The following is a 24,671-nucleotide window of genomic DNA, read 5'->3' as shown; positions in this document are numbered from 1 at the left end:
ACTATATAAAAGGCAAGAATGGCAAGAATGCACATTGGATCGCTGGAAAATGAGGCTGGTGAAGTAGTAATGGCGAACAAAGAAGTGACAGAGGAATTGAACAGGTACTTCGCATCAGTCTTCATAATGGAAGACACCAGTAGCATACCAGAACTTCAAGACAGTCAGGGTGCAGACATGTTATAGCCATCACCGAAGGAGTGGGTGCTGGGGAAGCTGAAAGGCTTGAGGTGGATAAAACACCTGAACTGGAGAGACTATACCCCAGGGTTCTGAAGGAGATAACTGAGGAGATTGTACAGGCGTTGTTAGTGATCTTTCAGCAATCACTGGAGACCGGGAGGGTCCTAGAGGACTGGGAAATGGCTAACATAACACCCCTGTATAAAAAGGGAGAGAGGCAAAAGAAAGGAGATTGTAGGCTGGTAAACCTGGCTTTGCGAAATTCTTGGAGTCCATTATTAAGGATGAGATTGAGGAGTACTTGGAAGTGAAGAGTAAAATAGGGCTGAGTCAGAACGTGTTCATCAAGGGGAGGTCATATCTGACAATTCTGCTAGACTTCTTTGCGGGGGTAACAAGCAAGTTAGTCAAAGGAAAGCCAGTGGGTATGATCTGTTGGATTTCCAGAAGGCCTTTGAACAAGGTCTGTGAAGGCCTTTGAACATAGGAGGCTGCAAAATAAGATCCTACGGTGTTAGGGGCAAGTTACCGGCACAAGCTAGAGAGTGTGGAGAAAGGTATCTTTTTCAGGATGGTAGTTGGGGACTAGTGAAGCTCCACATTAGTCAGTGTTGGGACTGGAACTATTCACATTATACATTAATGATCTGATTAAGCAGCTGAGGGCTTTGTTGCTAAGTTTGCAAATGACTCAAAAGATAGGTGGAGTGTCAAATAGTGGCAGGGAGGTGGGGAGGCTACAGAAAGACTTGGACTGGCTCAGAGAGTTGGCAAAGAAGTGGCAGATGGAACACAATGTGGGAAAATGTGAGGTTATACACTTTGGTAGGAAGAATACAAGCACTGAGTATTTTTTAAATGGAGAAGTGCTTTGGAAATCTGAAGCACAAAGGTATTTAGAAGTGCTAGTTCAGGATTGTCTTCAGGTTAACATGCAGGTTCAGTTGGTAGTTAGGAAGGCAAATACAATATTAGTATTCATTTCAAGAGGGATACAATACAAGAACTGAAATGTACTGCTAAAGCTATACAAGGATCTAGTCAGACTACATTTGAAATATTGTGAACAATTTTGGACACTGTATCTAAGGAAGGATGTGCTGGCCTTGGAGGAGATATGGTTGAGAACTCTGGGTCTGCACTTAATTGAGTTTAGAAGGAAGAGGGGGATCTCATTGAAACTTACAGAATACTGAGACACCTGGATAGAGTGGACATGAAGAAGCTGTTCCCACTAGCAAGAGAGATGAGGGCCTGAGGGCTGAGCCTCAGAGTGAAAGGATGACCCTCTAGGATTGAGATGAAGAGGAATTTCTTCAGCTAGCAGGTGGTTAATCTGTGGAATTCATTGCTGCAGCAGGCTGTGGAGGCCACATTGTTGAGTGTATTTAAGACAGCAACAGATAGGTTCTTGATTAGTAAGGAGATCAATGGTTATGAGGAGAAGGCAGGAGAATAAGGTTGAGAATCATATCAGCTCTGATCAAATGATGGAGCAGACTCGAAAGCCAAATGGCCTAATTCTTCTCCCATATCTTACGATCTTATGGTCTAAACTGTTTTTAGAAATATCAAGTCAAGGCCTCTGCCGCAGACCAGGTGAGATCAGCCAACTAGGTAAGTGACTTAATTGTTTCTTTTGTAACTGCCTGTTCGGACAGTGAGAAGGGTTTAAGTCACACAGTGCTGTAGTGTAGAGAGGTGGTCTTTTCTCTTTTCTTTTTCTTTCCTTAGCCCCAAGGAGACCAGGAATTAAAAAGCTGTGTGAGAGGGAGTGGGTTGAAAATATTCAAGAATGATATCGCATGGAAAACATAAGCTCATAAATTGGGACCAGGAGCCAACATGATGAGGCCAGATAAGTATTTCTGCTGTCCTCAATTTAGATTAAGCATGTTCAAAGCATTAAGAATAAGATAAGGTCTCTGGCAGATATTCAATATTTTTGAAACTAGAGGAAGTAAGTGGAGACAGTAATTAAAGGATATGTCATGGCAAGACAGCATAGCCATGTAAATTGCTGCTCCTGTGTGATATGGAAAGTCAGGGACCCTTTCAATGTTCAGGCTGATCATGTGTGCACGATGTATCTTCAGCTGCAACTGCTGCAAATCTATGTTGTAAATCTTCACCAGTAGCTGGTGTCAATGTCAAGTATCCACAAGGCTGAGATCTTTGTGGATAGCATATAAAGTGAGCTGGTCATATTTGCAGGTAAAGGCTGTACAGGCAGAAGGGGAATGGTGACCAGCAGACAGAGTAAAAGCACCAGGCAGGCGAAGTGGGTGTATCCTGGGGCCATCACCTCCTCCAATAGATTTTCCGTTTTGGATACAACTGGGGACACAATTGATCAGGGGATGGATGCAAGGAGAGTCAGGTCCTTGGCATCAAGAGTGCTTCAGTGGTACAGAGAGGGAGGAAAATGTATGGCTGAGCAATAGCAAAAGGGATCCAATTGTAAGGGAAATAGATGGCTGTTTCTGGAGCCACAGACATGACACCAGAATTGCATATTTTCTCTCTGCTCTCAGGAGTGAGGATATTCTTGAATGGCCACAGTACATTCTGAAGTCAGTGCAATGGTGAGAGAGATATTGACAGGGGAAATGTAGATGTTGAATCAATTACAGTGGAACTAAGCATCAACAGGGGTAGAAAACATTGGAGGGAATTGTCTACAGGGCTCAAAACAGTTTGGTAATGATATGATAGGGGGTAGCGTTACATAGGAAACTAGACATGCATGAAACAATGGTGCTACAATACTCATGGATGATTTTAATCTACGTATAGACTGGTTAAAGGCCATTAGTAATAATACTGCTGTGGATGAAGTCCTGAAGCGTGTACAGGATTTTGTTTTAGAACAATACATTGAAGAATCAATCAAGGTACAGATCAACTTAGATTTGACTTTGTGCAATGAGAAGGGCTTAATTAATAATCTTGTTTTAGCAGGTCCTTTAGGGATAAATTTGAACATAACATGGTAGAATTCTTCATTAGGATAGAAAGTCAAGTAGTCCAACCTGAAATGGAGAACTAAAGGTTCTAAATCAAAACATTTCACTGCTCGTTGGATGCTGCCTGAACTGCTGTGCTCTTCCAGCACCACTAATCCATATCTAAATCAAAACAAATTAACCTTCAAAGATATGACAATGAGCTGGTTGCATTAGACTGGATGACTTCATTAAAACACATAACAGTGGATAAGCAATAATTAATATTTATGCATGCATTGCAACAGTTTCAGTAGAAAGAACACAACAGGAAAAGTGACCTAACTAGAGCTAGCTAAGCAAAAAAGTGCTAACAAAAGTAACAAGCCTGAGAACTGGAAATGGTTTCGAATTCAGCAAAGAAGCACCATGAAGTTTATTAAAAGGCAGAAAATAGAGTATGAGATTAATCTTGCAAATAAACATAAAAGTAGACTATAAGAGCTTCTGTAAACATGTGAAAAGAAAAGTGAAGACAAATGTATTCCATTTATAGTTTGAAACAGAAAAATTGATAATGTAAAAGAAGGTAATGGCAGAGCAATTTCATAACTACTTTAGTTGTGTCTTCACAGAAGAGGATATGAAGTCAGTTCTTCTTTAACACAGTAGTTGCATTCTTGTACCATCCCTCATTATAGAAAAATCACGCTTTATAAAGAGCTCTTAAAGTGTTGCTGATGTATTCGCATTACAGTCAACACATTTTAAAAGTTTGCGCTGTAGAAACAGCGTGAACAATTCGTCAATCACATTAGAACAAATTCGCATTGACAAAACATGTGTTACAAGAGATCGACCTGTACTTTCTCAAAAATGTTAGGGAAGTGAGGATCTTTTGAGAAGAAGGTATTGAGGGAAATTATTATCTGTTGGGAAAAAAGTGCTGGAGAAATTCATGTGACTGAAAGCTAATAAATCCACAGGGCCTGATAACCTGCATCTCAAGACTCCATGGAAATAATGACTATATCAGTTGTTGTCTTCCAAACTTCTGTAGATTCTAGAATAATCACAGCAAATTGGAGGGTAGCAAACATAACTACTTACTGGAAAAAGCAGGGAAGGAAAAAATTGGGAATTACAAACTGGTTCCTTTACATTAGCAGCAAGGAAAATGTTACAATCGATTATGAAGGATGTGATAACAGGCCACAGAAAATACCAACAGAATGACAGAAGATCAACATTCACTTATGAAAGGGAAATAGTGTTTGATGAATTTATTGGAGGTTTTTGTTTGAGGATGTGACTCCCTTCCTAATGGCATTCTGGGTATATCTACACCAAATGCACGGCAGCAAGAAGACAGCTCACCAGCATCTTCTCAAGGGAAACTATAGCTGTGTAATTAGATCCCCTACAGTGTGGAAAAAGGCCCTTTGGCCCAACAAATCCACACCAACCCTCTGAAGAGTTACCCACCCAGACGCATTTCTCTCTGACTAATGCACCTAACACTATGGGCAATTCTGCATGGCCAATTCACCAGACCTACACCACCTTGGACCGTGGGAGGAAACCAGAGCACCCAGAGGAAACCCACAAAGACACCGGGAGAATGTTCAAACTCCACTCAGAGGCTGGAATCGAACCTAGGTTCCTGGTGCTGTAAGTCAGCAGTACTAATCACTGAGCCACAATGCCAACCATAATGCCATTCCAGTTAATATTTGAAGAGTAATAAATGCAGGCCCAGACTGTGATGTCCACCATCTGTGAGGGAATAAAATTAATAGGTGAGGGAGAGCCAGTTAATGTGCTGCAATTAGATTTTCAGGAAGCTTTTGATAAAATCCCACATAATAGGTTAGTGTGTAAAATCAAAGCCACATGGGATCGATTGTAATATACTGGCATGGATTGACAAATAGTAAGCAGACAGAAAATATAAAATAGGAATATCTAAGAGATTATTATGGGTAAGCAGTGAACGATGATAATGATGGGGTACTACAGATACCAGTGCTTGGGCCTTTGCTATTCACTTCATTTATCTCTATCAATTATTTGAACAAGGGACTCAAAAGTATTATTTCCAAGTTTGCTGATAGCACAGAATTGGTCGTGATTGCGAGTGATGAGGAGGATTTAAAGAGGCTTCATGGTGAATTAAACAAGTTGAGTCAGTAGTCAAATGCATGGGAGACATAACATGGATAACTGTGATGTCATCAACACCAGTAGGATTAATAGAATGGAAGAGAATGATTAAATGGTGGAAGAAAATGTTGATGTACAAAGGGATCTGGGTCCCCTTGTATACCAGTCACTGAAGGCAACCAATCGGCTGTAGCAAGTAATTGGAAGGCAAAAGATATGTTGGTATCATTGCAAGAGGGTTTGAGCACAGCTTTGGTGATACCACATCAGGAGTATTGTGTGCAGTTTTGGTCTCCCTGCCTCAGAAAAGATATACTTGCCAACTAGTGCAACATTAGTTCACCAGACTGGTTCGTGGGAAGGCAGATTCATCATTTGAGGAGAGATTAAGTTAATTAGGTCTCTATTCACTCTATTTAGAAGAATAAAAATCTCACTGAAATCAATAAAAGTGTTACAGGTCTGGACAGATTGGATACTAAGGAAGATGTTTTCCCTGGCAGAGGGGTCAAGAAAAAAAGGTCAACGATCCCTCCAAGCTATGTGATTACATGTACATGAAGCTGCTTCAATGTTCCATGCACAGCAATCAGCATCTGGATGCTGGGCCTTGGAGGATCATGCAGCAGGTGAAGTAATAAGAGTGAAAGCTGGTCACAATCTCAGGGTATGAGGTCACCACTGCAGACTGAGGGGAGAAATTTCTTCCCTCGGAGGGTGGTGAAATGATGCAATTCTCTGTGACTGAAGGCTGTGGACGTCATCACTAAATATATTTATGAAAGAAATACATCGATTTCTCGAGGATAAACGCTCAAGGGGTATGGTGTTAAGGTCGGGAATCAGCCATAATCATGGTGAATGACAAAGCTGACTTAATGAGCCAAATGGCCTACTCTTGTACCCATTTTGGGTTTCTCTGCCCCTTTATCTAACTTTCACTGTCCAGTAACCAGTTATGCAAATCAAAGTGTAACTTCTGTTCCAGTTTTCATAATCCTATCCCTATATCATTTCAATCTTCACTGTTTGGGCAGTAACCTGAAGGAATGGAGTACCCATCTGTTCTGGAGCCCAATCAACTTTATTTTGATTGAAACTGTCTTCCTATTTTTTTTTCTATTACAGTAACATGAACATCCATTGTTACAAAGCCTGTTTCTTTCTTCTCTCAAAATACTCATTATATATTTTAAATAAGCATTGCACTACAATGCCAATAATTTTGTTGATTTTGCTTTCTGTCTCTGGTTTGATGCTTATGTTACAGGGAGGTGGCGGCATAGCGGTAATGTCACTGGCCGAGTAACCCAGAGTCCCTGCCAAATGCTCTGGGACATATGTTCAAATCCCACAATGGCAGATGGCTAAAATTAGAATTAAATTAAAATAGTGTGATTTATAACTAGCTTAATGGTAACAATGTGTTGATTGACATAACTATCCATCTAATGTTGCTTAGGGAATAAAGTATACCATCTTGTCTGATCCACATGTGACCGCCCTGGCTTAACAAGTTACTCTGTCAAAGGCAATTTGGAATGGACAATAATACAGGTCCAGCAGCAATAGCCATATTGATTAATCCTGTTTTGGTAAGATGCAAGTACTTCATTCAAAATAGTTTACTGTCTTGCTTTTAACCTCACTGATACAATGCTCCTTTCTAACCTGCCTCTCTTTAACATTGCTTCCTGTGCCACACAATCCAAGGATCATGCTTTTCAATCTAGTATCTCATTGTTTAAACTCTCTCTGCAAGATCTTAAATATATATTATGCCAGTCATGACTCAGTGGGTAATACTGTTGCCTTTGAGTCAACAGATCATGAGTTCAAGTTTCACTCCATAGATTTAAGTACATTTTACTCTATCATGGACTCTGTCTGCTCTAACTCTCTCCTGAGAAAAGGTTCTACAAGAGGAGTCATATTGTTCTGAGATATTATCTTTATTGAGACAGAGAGCAGAAATCTTTACTTCAAAAGTGTTTGAATTTTACTGTGTAAGATTAAACATGTTCAACTGCATGTGTAATCTAAACTATGCATTTATAGCTCCATTTATGAATGAGTAAGAGATTTACTCTCTTAGGAAATAGAAATGACACCCTTTTTAGGACAAAAAACTATTTTTCTGATTAACGTTTTGTTATGAATTAGTATTTATATATTTCTTCAAATTTTATGCCTCAGTGGGAATGAAAACGCCGGTATAGCTAACCAAATTAGACTTATCTCACTGAGAAATTAACTCAAGAGAATGGCCTCCTTCAACAATGCTGAAACTTGTTAAGATCAATTGTAAAATCAACATTTTAATCTCCTCCATTACTACTGACAGTCTGTTCATAAAATATAGTGGAGCCTGACATTTCAGATTTAAAAGCAGTAAAGTATCAAACATTTGACTGAAGATACAATGACTGAAAGAGAAAGATCATATGGGAAAATTAATATAGTATTAGGATAGTTCCTTAACAACTGCTAGAAGCTGGGTTTAATGTCTTGAGAACAAAATGGGGAACGGTTTAGTGGAACTTCACATTTCATATTGAGAAGGCTAACAGATATCATAAGTTGTAATTTAGTCATTCACTGAAACCAATTGTATTGTGTGGGTGAGGAAGATCCTTTGTCAAGATGACTTTTCAGTTATGTAATTCTGGGAATGATCTATTGACTTGAAATAAAATCAAGTTAAAATTGGGTTGAACTCATGCTGAGAGTATTAGTGAAGAGCACCTTAACTTTTTGCATGATAACTGGCAAAGGTAGTAGCTTACTGAAGTTAATCCTTCTATAGTATGGGGTGTGTAGTGGTCCATTATATAGCTGGGGTCAAAACAGAACAAACATGTAACATTTTAAAATTAATTTAAATAAATCCTGGTCATATAAATAAGACAATTAGCAGATCTTAGTTACTTAACCAAAAACCAAACAGGGTGGCATAGCTTAACGAAATACAAACACATCAAACAATGTGATCCTGACAGCCTGATTTATTAAAGCTGTTGTTTATAATTTTGATCTTGATGTTCATTTACCTCTTTGTGGAAAAGGATCAAAAGGACAAAAGTATCCCAGATAGCAAGACCACTTGCAAGCTAAGAGAATGTAAATTCCAGAAGTGCAGGCACTCCTTGAAATATCTATTTCTTCCTCCTGTACCTATAAAAGAATCTGGATGATAATTGAATAGATTTAATGGATAGAACATAGGCTGAACTCGATTAGGAGCATGCAGTCCTCTTCACCTAATGCTTCATTTTTATTTTGCCAAGATTATCCGATAATCTTAGATGCAGGAGAAGAGTCTTCTGCTGTGTATCATATCTTCCACTTGATTTCTTGAGTGTAATAATCAGAAAACTTTTCTGACTAGGGAAAACCACTTGCAAGCTCAGAGAAAGTAAGTTGTTAACTTTTATCAAACTGATTAATATGAGCTCAACAGAAATGAGGAGTCAGGTTTATTATATTAAAAGAGCTCAACTCAAAGTGAAAAGAGAGCAATTAAAACAAATGGCATATTCACCAATATTAATCAAATTGGTTGGACATGGATTTTTCGTAGAATTATAATAAATTGGAAAGTCTTTTAAAGTTGAACAAATGTATACAGAAGATCAAAGGCTATGAAATCAGTAGGTTAACAAACAAATAAAACTTGAAATAAAACAGAATGACATCCTTTACAAACGTTGCGTAGGAAAAGTGGGAAGGTCTTCTTCAGACAAAATCTGAAAAGTCCAGAAATGGACAAAGTGTTGATTAGAGGAGCAATGAGATTTAGAAACAAGTACAGCTGTTGAGCCAAAATGTAACAAATAAACATTTACAAAGTTGCCATACATAGTAACAAATGAACATAGGAGGATGAACAAATCAATAAGGAGGGGGAGAATAGAATATGAATGTATAAAAACAGACTCTATAAAGTTCTACAGTTACATATATGAGTCAGATATTTGGGTAAAATGATGTAGGTCCATTACTGGCAGAGTCAAGGCAGTTTATAATGGGGATAAAGAAATGGCACAGAAGCCAATTGTTACTTTTAGTCTGTTTTCAATGAGGAAGATATCAGAAATCATCCATAATTATATATCTAAGTGACCAGGAAGAATTAGGAGTTGAAAGAAATTATCAATAGTAAGAAGATTGTGCAAGAGAAATTAATGAGACTGAAAGTTGATAAGTCCCTGGGATCTGATATTCTATACTGCAGAGTATTGGAGGAGGCCACGAGAGTGATAATTAAAACATTGATGATCTTCTCTTAAATTTCTATGGATTCTGACAAGATTCTTATGGATTAAAAGGTAACCTTGGTAAACCCAAAGAGAAAAATCAAATAGGACCAATCAATAGTGTGTCTTCATCAACAAAGTTAAAAATCACACAGCACTAGGTTATAGTCCAACAGGTTTATTTGGAATTACAAGGTGTCAGAGCACTGCTCCTTCATCAGGTAGCTAACTTCCAAAAAACACCTGTTGGACTATAACCTGGTGTTGTGTGATTTTTAACTTTGCCCACTCCAGTCCAACACTGGCACCTCCACATCATGGCTTTCATCAACAAAACAAACACTTGTATGACATATTTGAAACTAAGTTCTATACAAACCATCCAAGCTTTTCTATTACCTGAGTGATCATAGAATATATTTAATATCACTTAGTAATGTCAATAAACCTTGTTGTTTTATTAAGTATCATCTAATTACAGTTAACTATTCAAGTGCTTTTTATTTTAATCCAAATGAAACTGATTTCAAACTTATTTCTTAAATTTATAAACACAAATAATTGTTTAAAAGTAATTGTAAAGTACACACACTAGGCCATAATAATGTTATCACATTAACAACTACTCAACAGTCTGTTATCTTCACTGTTTCAATGAGCTTCGGCATGTTCTCTATATTGTAATAACACATACACTTCAGAAAGATATTTCAACGGTTGTAAAAATCTTTGACATATATTTAGTTTGTGAAAGGTGAAATATAAATGCAAATTCATAAAGACAATGAACAAAATACTAGAAGACATTTTATGGCCTTAGTATCTGACAGACAACAGATCCATTTCTTGACCATATCACCAACTTCTCCATTAGCTGGTTTCCAGTTGGTCCTTGCCACAAGCAAACTAATTCTTATCCAGATCTGGACCCCCTGAGTAATTAGAGATGATGGATGGGATGAATCAGCCATCCTGTCAATGGAAGGATTCTCTAAAATAGCCATTGCAGCTGTCAGAGAGTTTACCAACAACTGGATGTCTCAACCTTCACAAAAATGGAGAGGAGGCCAGCAAAGGCTGCCTCTGGGTGTTGCATTCTTATCTGGAGTTCCAGTTGATAGGTTGTAGTGAGATGAGGTCTCAAAAGGATGGGAGAAATGGTGGCATTCTGGTAATGTCATTGAACAAGTAATTAAGAGCTCTGGGCACATGAGTTTGTTGTTCACTCCAACACCTATATAAAAACGTTTGGTGTAAAAATCTATTCTCAGTGATGGTGATCATGAAACTATCATTGATGTTCGTAAAACCCCCATCCAGTTTACTGATGTCCTTTAGGGAAGGAAATCTACCATCCTTATCTCAATTGGCCTACTACATTCGACTCACACCCACATTAATATGGTTAATTCTTAACTGCCCTCTGAAATGGCCGAGAAAACCATTCAGTCCAAGGGTGATTATGGGATGGCTAGCAAATGCTGGCCTTGACAGTGACATCCATATCCCACTGAAAGATAAAGGGAGGAAAAAGGATTGATTTCAATCCAGCATAGCTGGCAATGGCTGAGGAGATCAGCAGCAGGACTCTGCTATTTGCAACTTGGGGACAACGCAGCAAAAGGAACCAGTACTTCAGGAGGGTATGACAAGTGAGTTGCCTAACACTTACAGCTACCAAGCCTACACTGACTTTCTTCTGCATAACACACCTCACGTCAACATACTTTGCCGGCCTGTAGGAAGCTCACAGCCACGTGTAAGTACCTAACAGTCTCACTCTCTGATATGGTCTGTTTAATTTAATAATATACCTGCATAAATTTCATTAATATCTTTATTAGAGATGATTTTCATCTTAACAGCTAAATAGGAACTGAACAGTGATGTGTGAGAGTCGTAGCACAGCACTCTCTTCCTTATAGCCGCTGCCACCGTTCATGAAGGCCTTCAAATGAGTGTACCTCATCAGTACTTGCACACTCAGTCAGTAAGCAATTTTAAAGTAATAATGGACATTTCATGAATAGTGTACAGACTCCCAATCCCACCCACCATTGGCACTGAGCAGCCCTTGAAATGTTCCTGGTCACTGAAAAATTCCTCCTTCTGTGATTTTGGTCGGCATTAATACTCCTTTTGGAAACCCACAAAAACCATCCTGAGAGTTATCCTCTCGAGCATTTGCACATGATTGCTCACCAATTTACATATCCATAGTTAGGTTTGCACAAGAACTGCAAAATTGGTGAACTGCCAATAATTGCTTGCTAGCAGCAGCAGCTTTCCAATTATACTTAACTTAGGACCAAGTATATTTTTGCCTCTGACCACTTCCTTTGGACATGCAGTGAGGACGTTTGGTCTGCCTGGCAACCAGCCAAATGTGGAAATTCAGATAATTTCTGAACAACGTATTCAGTGATATGATTGCATACCTGTGTGTGAGATAATAATTGTGCAACTCTTGCACCTGTGTAGCACGTGGGACTTCAACGCAGCCCTCCTGGCTCAAAGATAAGGACATTACCATTGCACCATGTGGAAATCTAGCTATTTTCTAACCAACCTGTTCAGTTATTGCATACTTCGGGAGCAGGTGTGACTCTAATACGGCCTCCAGGTTAAGAGGTAAGGACACTACCCCTGCAAGGTAAGAGCCTTCTCATGTGAAAATTTACCCCACCATTCTTTATTTAAATCAACTGATCAAAATGATCAATGTATTAGTTGTACAATGCCAGTCGAATGTAATAATAAGGCAATATGATGAATTTTCATGAAAAATGCGGATTGGGAAGTTGTTTGTGTTTGAATATACAGGTACACAATTCTTTTCCAAAATCCTTGGGCCGGTAGCTTTTTGGAATTTGGAATTGTTCAAATTTCGGAATAAATGATATTTTCACAGTGAAATAATAAAAGAATTACCTGACAGCAGACGCATGTGTGAATAGTACGAGTACTGAGACACAATTGCCAGTGCTGGGCCACGCTGCTATATCACATCTGACTGACATGGTTTGAATGGGTGTGGATTTGGGTCACCTGTTTGCATGCCAAAATGATGCTCCACACTCTACAAAAAAATTTCGGATCTCAGAGCTTTTTGCATTTCGGATAAAGGATTGTGTCCCTGTACTACATTCCATTATAGTGTAGATTTAGCTTGCTGCCAGCTCCTATCCTTTATTTATAGATTGAGGCAAGTTAAATATGATTGTGATTACCTTGATGAAGATATGATGCCATAATGCATTCAAAGCAAATCATTTCCAGTGCAAACAGTTCATTGGCAGAGAATGTACAATGGTGATATATATCACATCGAAAAGGTTGAATGGTTAGCGCATGTTTAAATCTGAGTCCCTCTACAATCAAGTCTAATACTAAGCAGACTGCTGTACGTGTAAACATCGTACAAGGAACAATTTTCAATAGTAAATCTGTGTATATTATTTCCCTCACACCTTATTCAGTTTTAGAAATAGATAAGTTTTCTTGAATTACATTCAAATTTTGATTTATAATTTTCAAGAAAACTCCTAATGTAAACTTTTTTGGATGGAAATTTGCTTTTTCATATGCTGGTAAACATGGGACTATCACTTGCAGGGTTAAAATCCTGGTATTATTGCCCTAACAGCACTATACCAATACTACATGAATTGCAACTTCCTAGTAACTTCTCAAGGGCAATTAGATATAGGTACTAAACACTGACTTTGTCAGCCATTCCAGATGGAGGTGTGAATGAAAACATTTATGTAAATAAAGGAAGGTGGACCCTAATCAAGTTTTTAGCCTAATATCAACTGTACCTTAGTGCACATATTTATTTCACTGTGCAAGTAGCGACAGAATATTGTTGATTTTATTTCAAAAATAAGGAAAGAACATAGTGAAATGCAAATGATAATAAAAAATAATTTTGTATCCTTCCTTTTGCTAAATTGAGAGTAGGTTGAACTATGGATCATTTTCAATTCAGTCACTGCCAAATAGAATGTAGAACAGGTGAATTCGGAGCTAACACTCTCAAATTGTGACTCAGCATGTCAGAAATACATTACTTTTGCACATTTTATTTTCACTTTCTACAATCTGGTGATCTTTGTCAGTAAGGTTACACTGGCAAAGTTACACTGCACACCCAGGAAAAAAAAATAAAGATTTACCTGTCAGAAAGTTAATACTATTTCACATACTGTTAAGTTTGAAGAATCTTATTCTCAGTGACATTTCTCTTTTCATTCAGGATATGTCCTGCACAAATTTACCTTTATGATATATTACTCTTAATCCAGTTCTTGATATATAATAAAGCAATATCAACCATATCTTAAGCAATACATTTACACTTCCCTTGTTTTAAAGATCTTTTTGACTACACTGGTTAAGGTGTTAATATTACCTGTTTCAATTGTTTTTCATGACCTGGAAATGTAGTTCTAAATCAATTGTTTTTAAAACAGCAAATGTCCCCTTTTCACACTTTCTCTTAAATTCATTTTATACAAAAGTACAGTCACCCTCATGTTGTACAAATTATTTTTTACACTAAGAGTTCCCAAGTTACAAACAAGAAAAACAACTTCACTCTACTTTCCCATGATTCTCACTATGGTTTTGTTTTCCTTTCTTCAGTCATCTAAAACAGACTTCAATGCAACTTTATGTAAAAACAGAAATCTCTCACATATTTTCCTTTTGATATTGATAAAAAAAAGTGAGAAATCCTTTCGGGAGCTTGAGCTGAAATTATCCATAATTTTGCAAATCAAAAATCAATGATTCAATTAAATTGTACAATAAAGCATAAAATCAATCTCTACTCTCAGGCAAGAACAGAATTTTAAAACCTGTTAATGCTGTCTGTTAACAAGGACATAACAGATGAGCTTAATATGTGTGATAAACTATTTATTGCATTTCATAATGCCATTATCTGTCATTAGTACTGATTACACACATCTAGAACTATAATACACATTTTATTGTCTGTTAAAACAGACACATTGAATGATGGAATACTATAATACAGGAAAAATGTTTTTCACACCTTGTAATTCTATGGCAGTGCCAGTGACAACATTGTTCAGTACCTTAGAAAGGAGCTGATTTTTTTACATTACATTACAACCATCACTGCTGCTCAGTTCATTACCAATGGAGGTACAATTCATTACTTATCCACTAATCAGGGTTTATTAAGTTTTATACTGGTGATATAATTTAGGAACTCCAAAATGAAAACACACGATTACCAATAGATTTAAATAAGTGAAAATGCCAATGGGTTAATGTCAACTTTCATTCAGTCTCTGTCCAGTGAAAAACAGTCAACTCTAATTGTAACAAGATTAGTAATGTGCACAAAATTCTAATTTCAGTCAGGACAACTTTGCAATGAATTCAACTACAGCATGTATAAAGCCTAAAAAAAAGTATACTCACATGGTTTTACAGCACTGATGTCTTTTTTAGACAAAAAAGAAGGTACAATAAAACCTGATAACTCCCTGTTGTTAGTGGTAGTCTAGTTTCCTTTTAAGTCCTATGTTTGGTCCTTTACTTTATTCAGCAGTGAGAGCCTTGAATACAGAGCAACAGCTGTTACAAATTTCAGTCATGACTTTTCACTTTTGAGAATTCAAGGCATGAACACAGTACACAGTAATGGAAAGTATCAAAATTAGTTTACCTCAAAAAGATAAATAAACAAATAGGCATAATCCACCAATACATAAATTGATGTTTGTGCTACAGCTAAAAGATACTATATATAAAGGACCACGGTCCCCATCAGCATATGATAGAAGCAAGGATAAATGAGCTTTAATTTTGCCACACAGTATGCCATATAAGTATGCACTGAAATTCAAGCAATAAATACATACATTATTTTAAAGCCTTACAATAGCTATGCAAAGCAGATGCAAGAAAGCAGATTTGCTAATATTAGCAAGCAATGGTATAAAATAGAGTAAAAAATACATGAAATGCATTAAAGCAAAGCTTGCTTAAAAAAGTCTGGTCATTTATGGGCCCACCAACATTTTTTTTACATAATTATGCACAATTATCAAAATACAGACAGAGCATATCAGAAAACCCCAATAAACCTAAAACCTATTGTAAGCATTTGCAGAGTTTTGGAGGTTCTTCTGGTAAAATGTGCAAGCAGCTATTTTTAATCGTACTCGTACAAAATCCATGCAAAATTCTACAGGTATATGCAATCTGTGGCTAAGACTTTTATTCCAAAAGATGTGTGACTGAGGTATGCATGCTACCAGCACTGTACCCTCAGATCTCTTTCCAGATGAATTCACATATCATCCTGACTTCCAGTCCAATTGAGTAGTTTTACACATGCACTTCGATTACATTATCTCCCTTTCAATAAATCCAAACATTAGTGTCCAACAAATGTTTGAAGACAACCTATTAGAAATCTTTCTCCCCCACATTGGTAACGTAAACCTTCCATTGACCATGAACTATAGACAAGCATAGTGAGAGTAACAGTTAACTGTGATACTCGCAAATAATACAATCTGCCACAATTGTTCTGGTGTGTTATGCAGAGGTAGAAGCTTTCAGAAAACCTTTAGGGTGAATGGAAGAACCCTACTGAAAGCAGTTGTGTCCTTTTATTTGGTGTGATAGATGACTGTGTAATGTCTTAAGTCTACTTGCTGACTCCAGCAAAGAATAAATGATGAGCCTGGTTTGCAGGAACCAGCTCTTTCACATGGAACTGGCAAGTTTTTTAAACTCTACCAGCCACGTCCTGTCAAAAACTGTTTGTAAAGCAATAACCATAATTAGGTTATGAGGTCCCTTGGTTTGGGGGGTGGGGAGGGGAACGGGGTGAGGGGGGTGGTGGATGGGGAGTGTAAGGTATTTCACAGAATTGGCACACAAAGTGAAATGCAACATTTTGAGTTAATAAATATCAGTGTTAAGCAATTTTTGTCTTTTTTTTAAAAACTACATTACAATGCATCATGAAACATTTTAGGAAAAGTTTTTTTATGCATTGTTAGGTATAGCAGATATTTTAAGCCTTAACATCACATATACGCAGAGGCAGAAATTTGTGTCACTTTGGTTTGAGAGAAATGGAAATGTCTGGTAAAATGACTATTAAACACCATGACTTGAAATGAGTATAAAAATTGCTTTCGTTGTTAAACTCAGCCAGATCATTTGAACTCAAAAGTGAAAATAATTTTTGGCTTCACTAGTTTTTCAATGTTTGGTTACTACGGTTATTTTTTAAGTGAAATCTGAAAACTCTTCTTGACGAACATAACATGGAAAAAAGACAAAACATGCAAGACATAAGCTTTACAAAAACATTACAAAGCCACCAGTAAAAACTGTTATCCGTACGGGAAAAAATGCAAATGAAGCCTACTGAATTTATCAGTATTATAATCTCACCTTCATTACTGGTCTCTAAATGTTTATTTAAAGTGTGAAATGAAAACATCAATATAAATTCTGCAATTGCATCAAGTACATATATTTTGTTTTGGTCAAAGATGCACATTTAGCTGGTTCCTAATATAACTTCCTACTTTGTTACTGTGTCGTATTTGTCACTGAAAATTATTTTTTTGGACTCAGCAGATCACACATCTGACTTTGTCATCTTGAATACTTTCCTTTAGGGTTAAATAAAAGATCCCAGAGGTCATCAGAAATTAGCAGGTAGTTCATGTAAATGTTCCTTTGTACTAATTAAAGTTACAGAAGGCGGCCCATCAAAATGGTTGTTTCTGTCTTTGAGCTATTGGCCATTGTCAGAGTTGACTTTGGTTTTAGCTGTTGCCTTTGAATATGTTTACAGGTAGACAAAGCTTAAATACAAGGAGGTAAAGAGAACTGTTGTAGAGTATGCAGAAAAGCATAATTTCCATATGGTACTTACACAGATGATAGAACTTTTTTCAAAACATAAAAGATTGCACTTTACATTTCAACACTAATAGCACAGACTGGAAACCTAAGGTGTTTATTTGCCTTAGAAATCCACAACAGTCTAATTACTGTGGTTTTGTAATATCTAACTACAAACATAATAGTTGGTGGCACCAACACAAAATCTGATCTGTCCCCAAAATTTAACTAGTTACAGGCAGTGATTCTACTTTCTGACACTACTGTGCAAATTAAAAATCAACAACAACTTGAACTGGATCAGCAAATTATCTATTTTAGCTACTGTATACTAAAAATTCACATTTAATGAAGCTAACACTATTTTTGGCAGTATAAGAGGCCATTGACTTTCTATATAGCTGACATTCCGATATTCGGTCAATCCATCAACCAGTAAGAGTTAGGTAACAATTTGATATGGTCAAGCCATCAGAGAAAGAGGAAAGTTTATCAGAAAACGTATTTTTTGCAATCCAATTTTCTATAAGTTGGGAAAAAAAGCAAGCAATTTCCAATGCTTGTCATCCCTTGGTACTCAGTAGAAATCACAGATAGTTCCATTAGGCTGTTTCCTTGTCTCATGCTCAATAAATAGTCACAGTAAAAGTCTGCCAAACATCCAATGACACGGAGTGGTTACGGAGGTCTGTAACATGACCCTGTTGTGATAATGTCTGAACTTCCATCTTATTCTAGGTCTTCAGATGAAGGTTCCTCTTCAATGTCTCTGTCCTCTTCTATCTCTGGACTGTGATTGGCTGTCGTTACCAAGGACATGGGGCCCTCATCTTCTTCTGCATTCATTGGTTCTTCTTTGACATGAATGGGTTGCCTGAGTAAATTTGAAAATAAAGATGTGTTAATGAGGAGCATCAACACAAAACAATGTGATATTTTCAGCTAAGTGGAAATAATGGTATATGTTTATAAACAAATTTGATTTGCAGAAGCCCAGTCTTAGTGTTTTATTATGCTCAGCAGATAATTATTTCTCAAAAAGGCTACATCATCAATTAAACCATCGCGAGTGTCAAATGGTGTAAAATGTCTGATTTTATCCCCTGAAGTTTACCTTTTTTCCTCCCAAAAATAAATCAGAAAGGTCACAGTGATCTGAAAAAGCTATAAAAGTTCACTTATGGCACATGGTGAAAAATGCCATATCATAAATAATCTAGAATTTTTCATACCCTACCCCTCCAGCTAGAGAAGACCTGCTTTTTTATCTTGTTAATAGAAACTGCAGTCTTTCATTAATATGCAGGGCTGGTGTGCTTCTTCTCAAGAGGAATACCTGCAGCAAGGCTTCGCCATTAATCAACTTCAGCCCAGCAGTTCAGCGAGACATGATGATACATGTTTTTAACTCTAAATTAATGAATATCTTTACCAACTGTCAATAAATGAAGAAAAACACTGGTGAGGAACACAAGTTGAGGTGGGAAATTTCCAAACATAACAGAATGATGAGGAAGTGGGCAACTAACAAGAATAATAATGCTGTCACCCACAAACAAGGCTTAACATGATCCAGGCCCTACTCAAGGAAAGGGTTGTGCTGCAATGATAAATCTGCCAAAACCTAATTATTTTTGACACATTAGATGCATCAGGGACTCACAGTGAAAAAATTTCCTTATCAAGTACTTTTGCATTAGAAAGTGACTGAACCTGCCAGCCATCTCTCGGGCTACATTCTTCGATGAAAGGAGTAACTTTGAATTTTAAAAGGTACAGATCGCTTTAATATTCACAGCAAAATAACTTATTATTCCAACCTTATTGGTAAGCCATACAGTTTTGTTATTTATTATTTAAACAGATAATTTCTGCAGTTTTAATAGTCATCACAACCAGAAGAAAATATGGAGAAAATAGAATATCGGATATAGTGAAAGGTTAGTTCTTTTACATACCAATTTAGTGAACAAAAATGTTTCCTAACTGAAAATACTAGTGAAAATGTATTAAATTATTTCAAGAAATCTCTTATAAAGCACTTATTTAGCAATCTACAAAACAAAACCCATTGTCTTGTAAATGAAGATTACATTTATTCCACCCAACTTGAAATTTTTTAATGTACAGGCACTAAATATCTACATTTATTGAAATATTATTGCATAATACCAAAAAATATTAAATTATCTTAGCATTGGGAAACAACTTTATAAATTATTTTATGTTCAGAAAATTTAAGACATGATTTCTGCAGTTAAATATGAACTGCACATAATGAACTCACTGCATTCTTTAATAAAAGGCAATCCATTTCATTAAGAATGAATAGCAATAAATAGAAGTTTCCTAAATATTTAAAATCTAAAATGAATCATTTGTTTCAGAAGTAGGCTTCACTCAGGATGACAGATAATATCCCAGGAGCTTAATGACAAAGAAAGCCTTCTTAAAATACTGTCATTCTTATTTATCATATTACTAAAAAAAAAACTGCAAATAAGGGATACAAAAATTTAAAGAGAGATAAATGAGTCAAGAGAACACTGGATTACTATGGTCATAAAACACAGAAAAACCTTTCAACAATATGAAAAGCATAGCTTGCAGCTTTAATTTACATTAATTACATATCAGTAGCATGCTTGCTTGGAATATAAAAGAAGGGAAATTATGAGAGCTCACAATCACTTTGCACAGTATTAGGTACTAAAATGATTCATGCAGTATTTAACGTGTGGCATGCCTTATGAAGCCACGCATATACCTGCTGATAAACATTTGCAATTTTAGTTGCAACTAGTCTGAGTCACTTGAGCATTATTACAGGATTATTACTGTGCTGGCAATCATGCAGGGATATTCAATTGGTGCAAACAAGACTACTGAGTACTTTAATAAAATAAGGTGATTTGTCAGTCTTAATAATGATGCAGATAATAACAGCAACCATGCTGCATGACGGTTCTTTCTCTCCATTTTGAAATACAATTTCTTTTTGACGTGTTGGTATGGCTAGCAAGAAAACTAAACTATGCGTGTTGAATCATTTTAAAGATCCTGTAAATGCCAGAGTTGAAAATGAATTAAAAGAAAAGATTTTTTCCTTTAAGGCAACTATAAATCTCTGGTAAATATCATTCATGACATAGATATAGGAAAGTACATCCAACAATATATTGATGCTAATACTGCAAAAACAATATAAAGACCATACTATGCAACATCACAAGGTTTCTGCAGTTTGAAAGAAAGAAACATGAGTTTTTATATCACAAAAATAGTACTTAGCTAAACGTGCTAAACTTTAGTACTTCTTGCCATCATTCAAATTAAGCATGTCAAGGGCATGTTAAGAGGCAAGGATACAGGAGGACTGGTAGTCATATTGGCCAAATTCTCAACTTCAAGGACAGCACGGTGGCTCAGTGGTTAGCACTGCTGCCTCACAATACCAGGGACCTGGGTTCGATTCCAGCCTCAGGTGACTGTCTGTTTGGAGTATGTACATTCTCCCTGTGTACGTGTGGGTTTCCTCCCACAATCCAAAGATGTGCAGGTTAGGTGAATTGGCCATGTTAAATTGCCTGTAGTGTTCAGGGATATGTAGGTTAGGTGCATGAGCCAGGGGTAACTGCAGGGGAATGGGTTTGGGTGGGATACTCTTCGAAGGGTCAATGTGAACTTGTTGGGCTGAAGGGCCTGTTTCCAGACAGTAGGGATTCTAATTCTTAAAAACTGGAAAGACTTCAATTCAATTTTAAGGTTGTCATAGCAAATCTGATTGGTTCAGGTTCAGACAATATTCTGACAATAAGAGTGAAGATGTGGCCCAGAACTTATGTCAAGAAATTTAAATGATTTGGAGGTACCGGTTTTGGACTGGGGTGTACAAAGTTAAAAATTACACAACACCAGGTTATAGTCCGACAGGTTTATTTGGAAGCACTAGCTTTTGGAGCACTGCTCCTTCATCAGATGGTTGTGGAGTATAAGATTGTGAGAAACTTGAAAAAGGGCCTAGTTCTTCCAGTACAGCTTTAACACAGGCACCTACCCAACAATGTAGAAAATTGCTAAAGTATGACCTGTACACAAAAAGATGGACAAATCCAACCTGGCCAATTACCACCCTAGCAGCCTAGTCTCAATCATCAAAAAAATGATGGAATAGGTGATCAATATATTATCAAGCGGCACTTAGTAATAACCTGCTCACTAATGCTCAGTTTGGATTCTATAAGACTATAAGATACAGGAGCAGAATTTTGCGCATTGAGTCTGCTCCGCCATTCGATCATGGCTGATATACTTTTCAACCCCATTTTCTTGCCATTTCTCTGTAACCCTTGATCCTCTCACCAATCAAAAACCTATTTAACTCTGTCTTAAATACACTCAATGACTTGGCCTCCATAGCCTTCAGTAGCAATGAGTTCCACAGATTCAGCAGCCTTTGGCTGAAGAAATTCCTTCTTATCTCACTTCTAAAGGACACTGCACTCATTTCTTTGCACACTGAGGCTGTGCCCTCAGGTCCTAGTCTCTCCTAATAATTGAAACAGTTTCTCCACATCCACTTTATCTAGTTTGGAGTTGAGAATTTGGCTAATGCAATTACCAGTCCTCTGTAACCCTGCCTTTTCTCTACAAGCCCTTGACATACTTAACTAGAATGATGGCAAGAAATACTCAGTATTCTGTAAACTTCAATCAGATCCCACTCATCCTTCTAAATTCCATCGAGTGTAGACCCAGCGTCCTCAACCGCTCCTCAAATGACAAGTCCTACTTGTGAACCCCCTCTGGACTCCCTCTAAGGGCAGCACATTCTTCCTTAGATGCAGGGCCAAAACTGCCCACAATGTTCCAAACTCCACCAGGGCCATTGAGGTCCTGACCTCATTTCAGTCCCAGTTCAAATACAGATAAAAGAGCTATACTCCATTGGGGAGGTGAGTGTGTGTGTCCCTGACATCAAGGCTGCTTTTGATCATGAAAAACTCTTCACTGGTTGGAGTCATGCATAACACAAAGGAAGATAGTTGTGATTGTTGGAGATCAGTCGTCTCAGCTCCAGGACAGCTCTGAAGGAGTTCCTCAGGTTTGTATCCTAGGCCAAAACAGTTTCAACTGCTTTAACACCTATTTTCCCTCCATCATAAGGTCAGAAATCAGGATGTTCACAGATTATTGCACAATGTTTAGAATCATTCAGATACTAAAGCAGTTCATATCTGAACTCAGCAATATCTGGACAATATTCAGGCTTGGCTGACAAAGGGCAAGTGGCAATTGCTAGGCAAAGATTATCTCCAACAAAAGACAATCGTTCACCATTACTTAACATTCAATGTCATTACCATCACTGAATCCTCACTATCAACATTCTAGGAATTACCATTAACCAGAAACGGAACAAGACTAATCATATAAATACAGAGGTACAAGAGCAGGACAAAGGCTCGAAATCCTTCAGCAAGTAACTCACCTCCTGACTGTCGATCACCCACACTTCAATTGCCTAGATGATTAGAGCTGCAACAACACTCATGAAGCTTGACAAAGCAGCCCACTTGATAGATGTAATGTCTAAAAACATGCACTACCTCCACCACTGACTGCTCAGCAGCAGCAGTGTGTCATCTACAATGTCTCATATAGAAATTTACCAGAGCTTCTTAGACAGTGCCTTCAAACTTGCGAGCACTGTCACCTAGGAAGACAAAGGCTGCAGATATATGGGAATTCCATCACCAAAGTACTCACCATCCTGACTTGGAAATATATCGCCTTTCCTTCACTGCTGTTGATTCAAATTCCTGGAGTTCCCTGCCAATAGCATTGAGAGTGAAACTACATGAAATGGACTAGCAACTCAAGAAGGCAGCTTGTCATCTTCTCAAGCATAACTAGGAACAAGCAAGAAATGCTGGCCCAGCCAGGAACATCCACATCTCTTGAATATAGAAGAAAGTGAAGAAAAGATCTGATAAAGGTTTTCAAAATCATGAGGGGGCTGGAAAATGTAGACAGTTCTCGTTCATAAGAAGATCAGGAGCCAGAGAGCACGGACTTAAAATGATTTGCAAAAGAAGCAAATGTGAGGTGATGAAAAACAACGTCTTCACAGGGAGTTTTTGGGATATGCATGGAAGTATGGTAGAGGCAGGTCCAATCAAGGCATTCAAGAAGGTACTGGATGATTATTTGGATAGAAATGACACAGGGTGATCAGCAGTAGGTATAATGCTCATTTGATGAATTGATGCAGACATCATGGGCTGAATGGCCTCCTTCTGCACCATAACATTTCTTTGATTCTGTGTGAATGAGTCATAGCTAGGTTACTGTTTGATGTTAGGATTGGAGGAGAGGTGCTCCATCTCAGGATTGAATTATCTTACTTTTTTTAAGATCATTCAGCTCATGTCCTGTTGAATAATTCTAAGGCTATGCTGACATAGAGGGGGAATAAGGTCCAGACTTTCGCACTGCCCACACCCACCAACTAAATCAAGAAAGAGACAACCATCAAGAATGGACTACTATACATCTTCATTTTAACTTAGAAGAGCAACTGTATGCATTTTATTCAACAATGCCAAAAGCCATGTTCTACCTTATTTTAAAATTCTAATCATTTTTGTTGCTAAATCAAAAATTCTTGGTCCTGAAAATCTGCTGTAGATTGCTTTCAGATGAATGCTTAATATGCTAGCATCTACTATGTTAATGGAGTAGTAACCATTTTAAAACAGTTTAGTACTACTGTTGAAATAGCAAAAGAACACATTTCAGATCAGTGCATTAAGTTTTGTTATGTAAGCATTCCACAGAAATATTTTTAAGTACCAACCTTTCTCATGAAAACTCACAATGTTCAGTGTATTATAAAGCATGTCCCATTATCTGTACATTATTTTAAAAATCAGATGCTTACACATATTTTGAGTGACCCTGTTAATTCATGAAATATTTTTGTTTCAACAACTGTGGATGGCATCATCAGGGAATCTAGCTCGAAGGCACCACTGACCCCAGTGGTGAGAGAGATTGAATTAGCATACAATTGAAATAAATTGCTGAAACATCCTTAGTTAAACGTTGCCTCTACAGTATTGTTAATTCAGCTCCCTCACATGGTCACTTTCTGTGATGTCATTAACATTCATAATTTATGGGAAAAAGAAAGAAAGACCAAAAGGAAACA

The 24,671-nt window shown here is 37.3% G+C and overlaps 1 protein-coding gene across 16 annotated transcripts in view; it reads right to left on the bottom strand.

Moving 5' to 3' along the window:
* Positions 1 to 14,453: 14,453 nt before the first annotated feature.
* The window catches only part of foxp2 (forkhead box P2), an 808,606-nt gene continuing 798,388 nt past the window's right edge, over positions 14,454 to 24,671 (bottom strand). For all 16 annotated transcript variants that reach the window (XM_072551474.1, XM_072551463.1, XM_072551467.1 and 13 more), the window contains one exon: positions 14,454 to 18,332. In XM_072551474.1, the coding sequence (XP_072407575.1) occupies positions 18,188 to 18,332 (145 nt within the window). In that variant the 3' untranslated portion in view covers positions 14,454 to 18,187. The remainder of the gene's footprint in view (positions 18,333 to 24,671) is intronic.

This window comes from Chiloscyllium punctatum, chromosome 32, assembly GCF_047496795.1.
Source record: "Chiloscyllium punctatum isolate Juve2018m chromosome 32, sChiPun1.3, whole genome shotgun sequence".
Taxonomy (NCBI): domain Eukaryota; kingdom Metazoa; phylum Chordata; class Chondrichthyes; order Orectolobiformes; family Hemiscylliidae; genus Chiloscyllium; species Chiloscyllium punctatum.
The sequence above is the reverse complement of the archived record's forward strand: the minus strand, read 5'-3'. Positions and strand labels throughout refer to the sequence as shown.